The sequence below is a fragment of the Rhinoraja longicauda genome, chromosome 5 (genome assembly GCF_053455715.1).
Source record: "Rhinoraja longicauda isolate Sanriku21f chromosome 5, sRhiLon1.1, whole genome shotgun sequence".
In the NCBI taxonomy this organism is placed as follows: Eukaryota; Metazoa; Chordata; class Chondrichthyes; order Rajiformes; family Arhynchobatidae; genus Rhinoraja; species Rhinoraja longicauda.
In genome coordinates, this window is record NC_135957.1 from 14,560,536 (window position 1) to 14,574,269 (window position 13,734).

General features: G+C 41.5%; 1 protein-coding gene across 1 annotated transcript in view; it reads left to right on the top strand.

Annotated features, from left to right (window-relative positions):
• LOC144593844 (dynein axonemal heavy chain 8-like) overlaps nt 1-13,734 on the top strand; it is a 624,642-nt gene that overhangs the window by 113,839 nt on the left and 497,069 nt on the right. Inside the window, exons 13-14 of the mRNA XM_078399962.1 lie at nt 563-760; nt 5,044-5,120. Of these exons, the coding sequence (XP_078256088.1) occupies nt 563-760; nt 5,044-5,120 (275 nt within the window). The remainder of the gene's footprint in view (nt 1-562; nt 761-5,043; nt 5,121-13,734) is intronic.

Below are 13,734 nucleotides of genomic sequence, written 5' to 3' on the forward strand. Positions count from 1 at the left end.
GCATTCTGGTAAACCTCTTCTGCCCCCTCGCCAAAGCTTCCAAATTCTTCCTGTAATGGGATGACGAGAACTGCACATAATACTAAATGCAGTCTAAAATGTTATAAAGCTGCACCATGACTTCTTGACTATTATACTCAATGCCCTGCCTGATGGCACATACATCATGCTCTTATTCATAGACTACAGCTCGGCATTCAACACCATATCTCCTCCAAACCTGATCAGTGAATTGGGTCTCTGTGCACACCTTTGCAACTGGATCTGTGACTTTGATCAATAGATCACAATTGGTATGAAAATAATTGATTTCAACAATAACCATGGTGGTTCTGGTAATTACAAAGAACTCAAATAAAAATATTGGTGGATTCCCATCAGATGTAAACTAATTGGAAAATGAATGCTCACATGATTCAACGGTTACTTTATAATTACAGTATTGCATTGAGAATTGGTACAGATGTAATGGTGAATTCAATAAGTTTTACTGAAAAAAAAACATTGTGCAAAATTGTTCAGTTGTATGTGTGAAATAATTAATGTTCATTGACATTTGCAGATCACAAAAATAGTTGAAATATTGAAGACCTTCTCTGTATTGAAGAGTTCTTCAATTGAGGGAATAGAGATTCTTGCAATCAAATTCCAGAATATATTTTTGAATCTTAAAAAAAGTCATTATGATATTTTGGACTCTCGGAGGAAGGAATTCAATGCTGACTATGCTGCATTCGCGAAACAGATCTTTGATTTAGAGGTAACAGAAGAGTCAGTGGGAATATATTCTAGTATGTGGAGCTAGCTAATTTTACTTGCCAATTTTAATTTGATCTTTTCTCTTTATTTATATATCTCATGCTATTTCCCACTTCCTCTCTAAAGTTGCTAGAAATGATTATTTTGTGTCTGCATCATGATTGGCACAGACGTTGTGGGCAGCAAGGTCTGTTCCTGTGCTATGGTGTATTCTATGTTCTACGTAAGGATTCTCCGTCCATATCTGTAACTGATCTATATCCCGCTGTTTCCTTTGACACCTTCATCATTGTTCAGAGCTTATTTGGGGGGTGTAGGCAAGAAATTGCTCCTGAATCTGGACTTTACAGTTTTCAGGTTCCCATACCTTCTTCCTGATGGCAGCAGTGTTGGTGTGGATCTCTGTGGGTGTTGGCTGCCTTTTTAGAAACATAGAAAATAGGTTCAGGAGTAGGCCATTCGGCCCTTGGAAATAATTCAATATTATCATGGCTGGTCATCCAAAATCAGTATCCCATTCCTGCTTTCTCCCCGTATCCCTTGATTCCGTTAGCTCGAAAAGCTATATCTAACTCTCACTTGAAAACATCCAGCGATTTGGCCTCCACTGCCTTCTGTGGCAGAGAATTCCACAGATTCACAACTCTCTGGGTGAAAAAAGTGTTTCCTCATCTCAGTCCTAAGTGGCCTACCCTTATTCTTACCCCTGGGTCTCCACTCTCCCAACATCGTTAACATTTTTCCTGCATCTAGCCTGTCCAATCCCTTAAGAATTTTGTATGTGTCTATAAGATCCTCGCTCATCCTTCTAAAAGTCAGTTGATTCCTTCTTTCATCATATGTCAGTCCTGCCATCCCAGGAATTAACCTGATGAGCCTACACTGCACTCCCTCAATAGCAAGAATGTTTTTCCTCAAATTAGGAGACCAAAGCTGCACACAATACTGCAGGTGTAGTCTCACCAGGGCCCTGTACAACTGCAGTAGGACCTCCTTGCTCCTGTACTCAAATCCTCTCGCTGTGAAGGCCGACATGCTTTGCTTTCTTCACCTGCATGCTTATTTTCAGTTTTTGAGGCAGTGACTCATGTAGATCCCTTTGATGGTGGGGAGGTCAGTACCCATAATGGACTGGGCACTTTTTACAATTGAAATGTACCTTGTTTACTTCTTTGCCTTAGAATGCTGGCCCCAGCTTAGAAGCTTCAAGCAAAAGTCACTATCCTTGACTACTAAACTCATGAAAACTTAAACTGAAGTTATATATACTTTGCTGAGTTACCCCAGCATTTTGTGAATAAATACCTTCGATTTGTACCAGCATTCGCAGTTATTTTCTTATACTTTCCCCTCTCTCATCAAAGCCGACACTCTTAGACCACTGCATTTGAGAATTGGAAAGGAGCCAAGTTACATCCTCAACCAAGAATATGTGGAAACGTTTTTCTAGCAACTTTAGGTCTGTCAGTTTAATGTTGGTGCAATGTTAATTAAGGGGAAAAAGTAACGAGTACTTTGAGAAATTTGAGTTAATTAAAGGGAGCATGTGTGGACTACATATGGCGGATGTTGTCTATCTAGATTTTAAGAAAATGACTAGTTCATCAAACTGAGGCTCTTGAAAGTGAAGTATCACTTGTCACCTTTCATAAAAAGGTGACATTTGTTGAGTTGAGTTTTGTTTATGGTTACGTGTACAGTGAAAAGCTTTTGTTAATCAGTTAGCGGAAAGACAGTATATGATTATAATCGAGCCATCCACAGTGTAAACGGCCTGTCCCAGTTCGGTGATTTTTAAGGCACCTGCCAGCGACTAGGCTGTCATCGCACGTTTGCCGGGGTGTCGCGGGCATGGTTATGAGTCTCCAATGAGTCATAGCACCATCGCGGAAATTTTATTCTGTTCGAAATTTTTCGGCGACAGCTGGCTTGACGCCAATGATTGTAGCTTGTCGTATCCTGTTGTGGGTGCTGTCGTAGGTTATCGCCAGATTGTCGCCAGGTGAATTTGATTGTCGCCGGTGCTGATCCACCTTTTCATAGATCAACTTGCACTTTACCCTGTCCAAAACTGTTACAACTGTTCGTTTCGTTGGGTTGCTGCTGTCTAAATTACCTAAATTATTGCATCGTATGGGAGGCGCATTCCCAATCTCGTTGTACCCCTGGGTTCAATGACAATAAAGATATATTGTATTGTATTGTATTGTATTGTATAAGAATTTTGTTTGTTTGAATAAAGTAAATTTTGGACATTTTGACCAAAGATTGATGTTTGAAGTCATTGTATTTCTGAGTAGTTTCTCATGGCATCTCTTTCAAATATTTTAATTTCATTTATTTTGACCAATAAAACAAAATAAAACAAAATAAAATAATTTAATTTCAGATGCTGGTTAAACCGAAGACAGACACAAAAAGCTGTAGTCAGGCAGCAGGTTAGGCAGCATCTCTAGAGAAAAGGAATAGGTGACTTTTGAAGAAGGGTCTCGACCCGAAACATCACCGATTCCTTTTCTCCAGAGATGCTGCTTGGCACCTTGAATTACTCCAGCTTTTGTGTCTGTCTCAGGTGTATAGGTTAATTGGCTTCAGTAAAATTGTAAATTGTCCCTAGTATGTAGGATAGTGCTAGTGTTTGGGATGATCGCTGGTCGGCGCGGACTCCGTGAGCCAAAGGGTCTATTTCCATGCTGTCTGAAGTCTACTCGTCCCAAAATGACCACTTTGCGTAAAGCGGGAAATCTCCATTCTTTCATGGGTCAGGAAAGTATCGCGAATGAGCACCTTGTGTGGATCGACGTTGCTGTCGAATAGTTTTTTCTCATGCGTGTTTGTCATGCAAAGCGGCCGAGCAGAGCACGGCAGTCACTTGTGTAGGTGTGTAATGGTCGATTCTAGATGATCTTGACATATATCCGCCCTCGGAAAATGAAACAAAAAGACATGCTGCATCCGAGTGATAATTCTATCCGCCCACAATTGTCAAATGGATGAAAATTGTGTGAAATGGGAACTGTGTTTTTTCCTACAATCCTCATGCCTTTTTTGTGAGATAGATATACTGACTGGTACCATTTTCTTATCGTGGGTCGCCAGTTGTCGTAGCTTGCCGTCACCTAGGTGGTAGGTTATCATAGCTTGTCGTAGGCATTGTCGTGGTCATTGTCGTAGACATTGTCGTAGGGTTAAAAAAATCAAAGGTTTTTCGGCGATCTGCTATGACTTTGACAGTTGCTGGCAGTCGCCTTAAAAATCGCCGGTGGGACAGGCCCTTAAATGATAAAGGGAATAACGTTTAGTGCAAGGTAGAGTCCAGTAAAGTCCGATCAAAGACTGTCCAAGGGTTTCCAATGAGGTAGATAGTAGCTCAGGACTGCTCTCTGATAATTGGTTTATTGGTTCAATTGCCTGATAACAGCTGGGAAGAAATTGTCCCTGAATCTGGAAGTGTGCATTTTCACACTTTTATATCTTTTGCCCAGTGGGAGAGGGAAGATGAGAGAGTGGGTGGGGTGTGACTCATCCTTGATTATGCTGGTGGCCATGCTGTGCCAGCGGGAGATGTAAATGGCGTCAGTGGAAGGGGGGTTAATTGGTGTGATGGTCTGGGCTGCGTCCACAATTTTCTGCAATTTCTTGTGGTCTTGGATGGAGCTGTCCCGAAACCATGCTGTGATGCATCCCGATAAAATGCTTTGTACGGCGCATCTGTTGAAGTTGGTGAGAATTGTTGCGGGCATGCCAAACTTCTTAAGCCTTCTAAGGAAGTAAATGCTTTGATGTGCTTTCTTAGCCATTGCTGCAATATGTGAGGTCCAGGACAAGTTATCGGTGATATTTACTTCTTGGAATTTGAAGCTTTCAACCATCTCTACTTTGGTGCCGTCATTGGGGTACTGAGTATGTGTACTGCTTTGTTTTCTGGTTGATCTCTATCTCCTTTGTCTAATGACATTGAGAGAAAGTTTGTTGTCTCTGAAGTAAGTGCTCAGACCACTAAAATATATATTTGTCTTGGATATTAGAGGATGAAATCATTTTTTAAAATTTGCTAATGATCCTGCTCTATTCTATCAGAAATATTCCCTCTATCGTATCCATCTCTTGCAATTTAAAACTACTTTGTTTTCTCTTTCCCAATTCTGAAAAAAAGCTTTCAAGCTGAAATATTAGCTCTGTTTTTCTTTCAAAAATGCTGCTCAGTGTTTCCAGCACTTTCTGGTTTTAGATCAGATTTTAAACACTTGCGTTTTTCTATTTTCATTTTTCTGTTTATTTCAGAACTTACTTGATGACTTCATGAATAACAGTTTTACAAAAATTATTTCTTCACGGCATGCTTTGCAGCTTTTGCAGAGGTAATAACATTTTTTTAAATCAATTACAGATAATGTATTATAGAATGGAGTATATTATTACTTTTCTCCTAATAGAGGTGAAGATATTTGTACATTTATATCCATATTTTTATAAGGAAAAATACGTTTTAGTGGAATGGTAATTTTTTATGAGGAATTATATTTCTTTAAAACGTGAATGAATATACCTATCCTTCAAGTGAAAGTATCCAGAAGATTAGGTCACATAGGATCCATGGTAAATTAGGTACAAAATTAGCTTAGTTGTACAAGACTGAGAATGGAGGTAGACGGGTGTTTCTCAGACTGAAGGTCTGTGAACCTGTGGTGTTCCACAAGGTTCAGCACAGGGATTAATAATATAAATGATAAGGATGAAAATACGAGTGGTGGGATTAGTAAATTAGCAAACTACGTAAAAATCTGTGGAATTGTGGATAGTGAGGTACAGTAAGATACAGTAAGATATGTCTGTGTGGCCAGGTTAGGCCGAAGGGCCTTTTCCCACACTGTCTGACTGTATACAGTGCCCTTCATAATGTTTAGGACAAAGACCCATTTATTTGCCTCTGGACTCCATAATTTGAGATTTGTAATAGAAAAAAAATCACACGTGGTTAAAGTAGACGTTGTCAGATTTTATTAAAAGGTATTTATTATATTTTGGTTTCACCATGTAGAAATTACGGCTGTCCCCCCCCCCCCCATTTCAGGGCACCATAATGTTTGGGACACATGGCTTCACAGGCATTTGTAATTGCTCAGGTGTGTTTAATTGCCTCCTTAATGCAGGTATAAGAGAGCTCTCAGCACGTAGTCTTTCCTCCAGTCTTTCCATCAACTTTGGAAACTTTTATTGCTGTTTATCAACATAAGGACCAAGGTTGTGCCAATGAAAGTCACAGAAGCCAGTATGAGACTGAGAAACAACAATAAAAATGTTGGAGACAGCAGCCAAACCCTAGGCGTACCAAAATCAACTGTTTGGAACATCATTAAGAAGAAAGAGAGCACTGCTGAACTTACTAATCGCAAAGGGACTGGCAGGCCAAGGAAGACCTCCACAGCTGATGACAGAAGAATTCTCTATAATAAAGAAAAATCCCCAAACACCTGTCCGACAGATCAGAAACACTCTACAGGAGTCAGGTATGTATTTGTCAATGATTACTGTCCGCAGAAGACTTCTTGAACAGAAATACAGACGCTAAACTGCAAGATGCAAACCACTGGTTAGCCGCAAAAGTAGGATGGCCAGGTTACAGTTTGCCAAGAAGTACTTAGAAGAGCAACCACAGTTCTGGAAAAAGGTCTTGTGGACAGATGAGACAAAGATTAACTTATATCAGAGTGATGACAAGAGCAATGTATGGAGGGGAGAAGGAACTGCCCAAGATCCAAAGCATACCACCTCATCTGTGAAACACGGTGGTGGGGGTGTTATGACCTGGGCATGTATGGCTGCTGAAGATGCTCACTTATCTTCATTGATGATACAACTGCTGATGGTAGTAGCATAATGAATTCTGAAGTGTATAGACACATCCTATCTGCTCAAGTTCAAATAAATGCTTCAAAACCCATTGGCCAGCTATTCATTCTACAGCAAGACAATGATCCCAAACATACTGCTAAAGCAACAAACGAGTTTTTCAAAGCTATAAAATGGTCAATTCTCGAATGGTAAAGTCAATCACCCGATCTGAACCCAATTGAGCATGCCTGAAGTGAAAACTGAAGGGGACTAGCCCCCCAATCGCACGGTGGCGCAGCGGTAGAGTTGCAGCCTTACAGCGAATGCAACGCCGGAGATTCAGGTTCAATCTTGACTACAGGCGCCGTTTGTACGGAGTTTGTACGTTCTCCCCATGACTTGCGCGGGTTTTCTCCGAGATCTTTGGTTTCCACCCACACTCCAAAGACGTACAGGTATGTAGGTTAATTGGCTGGGCAAATGTAAAAAAAAAAAAATTGTCCCTAGTGTGTGTAGGATAGTGTTAATGTGAGGGGATCGCTGGGCGGCGCGGACTCGGTGGGCCGAAGGGCCTGTTTCCGCGCTGTATCTCTAAATCTAAAAAAAAGCATAAGATGGCTGCAATACTGGCCTGCCAGAGCAAAACCAGAGAAAACACCCAGCAACTGGTGATGTCCATGAATCGCAGACTTCAAGCCGTCATTGCATGCAAAGGAGATGCAACAAAATATTAAACATAACTACTTTCATTTGCATGACATTTCTGTGTCCCAAACATTATGGTGCCCTGAAATGGGGGGACTATGTATCAACACTGCTGTAATTTCTCAATGGTGAAACCAAAATGTATAAAATTGGCCTTAATTAAAATCTGACAATGTACACTTTAACCACATGTGTTTTTTTTCTATTACAAATCTCAAATTGTGAGTACAGATGCAGATAAATGAATGATGGGTCATTATCCCAAACATTATGGAGGGCACTGTAGATATAAATTATTTGGAAATTTGTGCAGCGAAATGGCAGATGAAACCTAATTAGGATTAATGTGAGTTGTTGCATTTTGGAAGGTCAATTGCAAGACGAAAGTATATATCAAATTGCAGAATTATAAGTTGGATTGAAATAGAGAGGAATTTCAGGATGTAGGTCCAGAGTTATCTGAAAGTGACAAAGCTAATGGAAAGTGTGGTAAAATGATGTACGCCATTCTTGCTTTCGTTGTTCGGGGCATTGAGTATAAAAAATGGTAAAGTATTTTGTTACACATAGAATAGGAAATACTGCTGGGGAGTTTATACAACTAGATACAATAGCAACATGTAAGTGGCATTTAGACAGACAAATGAACAGGCAGAAAATAGAGAAATACAGATCATGTGTAGGCAGATGGAATTAATAGGGTTAGCATCAGGTAGGCGCAAATATGGTGGACTAAAAAACTGTTTCTGAATTGTACTGTGTTCTGTGAAGAATAGACATCTTTTTTCAAATGGTCCCAAGAAAAAAATTGTTATATATGTATACATTATTGATGAGAACAGAGCACAGTGTTGTAGTGTTTTACTTTGCCCCCAATTATTAATCTTGTAGTAAGGAATCCATTGGGGAAAATAGACTACAATATTATTGAGGTTTGAATCTAATTTGAAAATTGTAGTTCTGGAAAAAACAAGATCTTAAAACGTTTGAATAAGGCTAATCGTGTACATTTGTAAGATGAATTGATGGGGATATTTTTCTAAAATAAATGAAAACTTTTGCAAGTAGATGAACAATAGGAAGCCTTTAAAACAATATTTCACACCTTGACAATTGAAATGGACTTAGTACAGGTTCAACACTGATTTTCCACATCTTAGGTTCTAGAGCCTTTCTGGATTATTTGTTTTTCTGGACTAACAGAGGTCGCATGATAATGAAACGACAATACACCAGTGTCCCACTAATGACATCCCTCCCATGTCTCTCCAACACCATGGAGTGCCAGCAACTTAAATAAAATAAATATAAAATGTGAACTGAAGGTGAATGGAATATCCTGCCAACCATTCCCCGGTTCACACTGTCTCCACAGCTGTTTGGAGCCCAGCTTCCGACACCACTTCCGACTCACAAGGTGTGCCCATGAGCCCTTCTTCACCCACAAAAGGACACAAAGTGCTGGAGTAATGCTGCGGATAGGTGACGTTGGGACCCTTCCTCAGTCTAATTCAGTCAGCTGAGTTGCTCCAGCACTGTGTATCAATGTGCCATCTCGGTCACATCATGTGCCCTCTCGCCTGCTGTGCTTCCAAGATGGAGCATGTCAGTGACACCGGGGATGGGGGGGGGGGGGGGGGGGGCGGAGGGGATGGGGTAAGGGAAGGAGTAGGCGGCTAAGGGAGTAGTGGGTGGATGCGGGAGCCCCTGCTTTCAACTTTGGGACGCCGCATTCTCCCCACCCCCTCCTCTCCCCCCCCCCACTCAAAGCGATGCCATCTGTGGCCACTCACGGAATTTCAACTGAGTTCTCATAATTTTGTCTGGGTTATAAGGGTGGGCAGACCATTAGTTGCTGGAAAATCAACCGGTCTAATGTAAAGAAGACACTTCCAAGCTACTACTGCAGCACCAGGAGATGAAATAACCTCAAACATTGCTATTCCATCATCAGAGACTCCTATCGCTCCATTTCTCACCTGCACTTTGGAAATCAGACATGAGGCTGTGCTACATCTTCCTGCATATGGGCAATGACTTAAGAGCTTGGTTCCGGTGGAGAGGATGACATTAAACTCATCAGGAGAGAAAGAGGAATGACTTCGCAACTGCAAGAATTGGTAGAGTGTGTGATGTTCTGAACGAATTCGCCATGGCTGCTGTCAACTTCATAAGAAAATGTATGCAGGAGTGCGTTCCTGCTAGGACAATCTTTTTTCCTTAACCAGAAACCTTGAATGAACCAGGGGCTGCGCAAATTACTGAAGACCAGACCTCTGCAATCAAGGGTCACACAAGATATCCAGGAAAAATCTCAAGGCGGCCATCAAGAAGGCGAATATACACTTCTGATCTAAAATGGAGGCTCAGATGAATGTTCAGTAACTGTAGAAAGGATTGCAAGCCACCAATTCCTCAAAGTGAAATAAACAGCTTACGTGACCGCAACGCATCATTTCCGGACAAGCTCATTGCATTGTATGGTTGCTTTGACAGGAAGAACAATGTATTTTTATGAGCCCCCACATTCCCCGACAATCCTGTGATCTCAGTCTCCAAGGCTGTTAATAGCAGATCCTTAATGAAGGTGATCACTCCCCCACCCCAACCCCCCACCCCATTAAACCAACTGACTAGAGTTTTCATGGACATCTTCAACCTCTCACAAACTATGGCCCAAAGTTCCCAGTTACTCTAATGGACAACCATAGTAGTAGTGATTCAATGCCTCAATGATTACCAACCAGTGGCACTCATGCCCATTGTGATGAAGTGGTGCAAGATATTGTTATGACATAAATTACAGAAATGACCACTTTGGTTTCTGAGGGGCCCTTTCCTCTACGTGTTTCCCTCTTTCCCGTAATGTATTTGCAATATTATCTGTCAGAGCTATCTCCTGACAACTTTTTGACATCCTGATTTCCTTCTCAGGATCTGCTTCTCAGATCTTGAAAGTCCTCCAAGGATGCACGATCTCCATTGCCTATACAGTTCCTATGCTTGCTTGCTTTTCCTGACCAGAGCCTCAATTTCTTTCATCATCCAAGCTTCCTTTCTCCCACCTGCCTTGAACACGCACACCCTGAACGCTTTTCATCATATTTTTAAAAGCACCCAACTTTCTGAATGCTCCTTTGTCTGCAAATAAACTACTTCAATTAACTTTAGCAAGTTCCTGAGTAATATTATCAAAGTTAGCCTTGCACCAATTCAGAATTTTAACTTATCTGGTTGCCCTGTCTTTATCCATAACTATTTAGAAACTAATAGAACAGTGGCTGTGGTTCCAAAAGGCTCACATATGAACACTTCAGTCACTTGCCCTTTCCAATTTCCCAAGAGTAGTTCTTGTTGCCTGAGGTTACCTGAGTCATCAAATAAAACATCTCGTAGAACACTGGTGAGTTTCTCGAACAAGTCTGTTTATTCAGGGTCGCAATAATGGGAAACACTCTAAGAGAACTCTACTGTTTTCAAAGATTCACAGCACCCACAGCAATTTTATATTCTCACGACACAATGGTTACATGTGGATTCTACATTTTGAAATTATTCATCATTGATCAATGTCTCTGTGGCCATTCATCTTTGTCGTTCCCCTGAGTTATCTTTAACCTCATGTTCCCTATTATATAGAAAATCACTCTCCCATTTCCCTAATAAATTGGCGCAATAAAGGTCACTACTCCTGATCAGTTTTATTGCCCTCAGCTTAGTTTACAACTCCCAATGTTTATTTTAACTAAGCTGTGGAACTTAAATATCATGATAAATCTACTTAAGTTCCCTATGTTAGCCATTTTTCCCATCATGCTTCCCTAGAATGCAAGAGCGTGGATTAAACAGATTACAAACTACTCATGATTAAACAGGCTGGTCAGCATGATTTTGTGAAAGGGAGATCTTGCCTGATGAACCTGTTGGAATTCTATGAGGAAATAAATAGCAAGATAGATAAAGGAGAGTCATGTTTTCCTGGATTTTCTGAGCACCTTTGATAAAGTGCAGCATGTGAAGTTGCTAAAGAAGATGAGAGCCTATGATATCAGAGGGAAGATACCAACCAGCATGGATAGCAAGTTGGCTAAATGGCAGAAGGCAAAGAGTGGCAATACAGGAGGCCTTTTCTGGTTGGCGGCCAGCAGGGATCGGTACTGAGGCTGATACTCTTCATGTTGTGTAGCAATGATTTGGATGAGGGAATTGAAGGCTTTGTGATCAGGTTTTCAAATGATACGAAGATAGGTGGAGGCGCAGGTAGTGTAGAGAAAGCAGGGACTTTGCAGAAGGACGTGGAGTTGTTGGGAGAGTGGGCAAAGAAGTGGTAGATGGAATACAGTGTAGCAAAGTGTGGAGTCATGCATTTTGGGAGGAATAAAGGCATAAACTATTTTATATATGGGGAGAGAATTCAGAAATTGGAGGTGCAAAGGGACTTGGTAGTGCTGGTGCAGGAGTCACAAAAGGTTAATTAGCAAGTCAACTTGGTAGTAAGGAAGACAAATGAAATGCTAGCATTTATTTTAAGAGGATTAGAATATGAGGCACTGGTCAGATCACATTTGGAGTATTGTGAGCAGTTTTGATCCCGATATCTGAGGAAGGATGTGTTGTCATTGGAGAGGGTCCTGAGGAGGTGTATGGGAATGATCCCATGAATGATTGGATTAACATATGATGAGCGTTTGTTGGCACTGGGCTCTCTCATCCTTCTAAATTCCAGAGTATACTAGCCTAGTCGCTCCAGTCTTTCAACATATGACAGTCCTGCTATTCCAGGAATGAACCTTATGAACCTACGCTGCACTCCCTCAATAGTAAGAATATCATTCCACAAATGTGGAGACCAAAACTGCACACAATACTCCAGGTGTGGTCTCACTACGCCCTGTACAACTGGAGAAGGACCTCTTTACTCCACTTCTCAACTCCTCTTGTTATGAGTTGCTCTTTAAAAGCATCCCAATCCTCTGGCTCATCCTTCCTATGTTATACTTCTCTTTTATTTTTATACTGTCCTTGACTTCCCTTGTCAGCCACGGTCGCCTCTTACTCCCCTTAGAATTTTTCTTCCTCTTTGGAATGAACTGATCCTGCACCTTCTGTATTATTCCCAGAAATACCTGCCACTGTTGTTCCACTGTCTTCCCTGCTAGGGTCTCTTTCCAGTCAACTCTGGCCAGCTCCTCCCTCATGCCTCTATAGTCCCCTTTGGCCCACCGAGTCTGCGCCGACCAGCGACCACCCCGTACACAGGCACTATCCGACATGCTAGGGGCAATTTACAACTTACAGAAGCCAATTAACCTACAACCTGCATGTTTTTGAAATGTGAAAGGAATCCTGAGCATCCAGAGAAAACCCAGGCGGTCACAGGGAAAATGTACAAACTCCGCACAGACAGCACCCATAGTCAGGATATAACTTGGGTCTATGGGTAAGGCAGCAACTCAACTGCTACCCACTGCACCATGACATTTCATCATCTTGGATAGGGAGTGAGAGTAGCAATTATCAGAAGAAAAGCAGTGAAGTTGCTGCAATCATGGTTGCAATTATATCATTGATTCTTTAACATGTTTCCTTCATAGAAACATAGAAAATAGATCTATTCACAAAATGCTGGAGTAACTCAGCAGGTCAGGCAGCATCTCGGGAGAGAAGGAATGGGTGACGTTTCGGGTCGAGACCCTTCTTCATAGAAAATAGATGCTGGAGTAGGGCATTCGGCTCTTCAATGTGATCATGGCTGATCATCTAAAATCAGTACCCCATTCCTGCTTTTTCCCCATACTCCTTGATTCCTTTAGCCCTAAGAGCTAAATCTAACTGTTGAACACATCCAGTGAATTGACCACCACTGTCTTCTGTGGCAGAGAATTCCACAGATTCACAACACTCTGGATGAATTTTTTTTTCCTCATCTCAGTCCTAAATTGCCAATGCCTTATTCTTCAACTGTGACCCCTGGTGCTGGACTCCACCAACATCGGGAACATTTTTCCTGCAGCTAGCCTGTCCAATCCTTGAGAAATTTATATGTTTATATAAGATCCTCTCTCATCCTTCTAAATTCCAGTAAATGCAAGCCCAGTCGACCCATTCTTTCATCATATGTTGGTCCCGCCATCCTTCACCTGGTGAACCTACGCTGCACTCCCTCAATAGCAATAATGTCCTTCCTCAAATTAGGAGACCAAAACTGCACACAATACTCCAGTTGCGGTTTCACCACGGCCCTGTACAACTGCAGTAGGACCTCCTTGCTCCCAAACTCAAATCCGCACTCAATGAAGGTCAATATGTCATTAACTTTCTTCACTGCCTGGTGTTCCTGCATGCTTCATTTCAGTGACTGATGTACAAGCACACCCAAGTCTCATTCCACCTCCCCTTTTCCTAATCTGACAATATTCAGATTCTGTCTTCGGT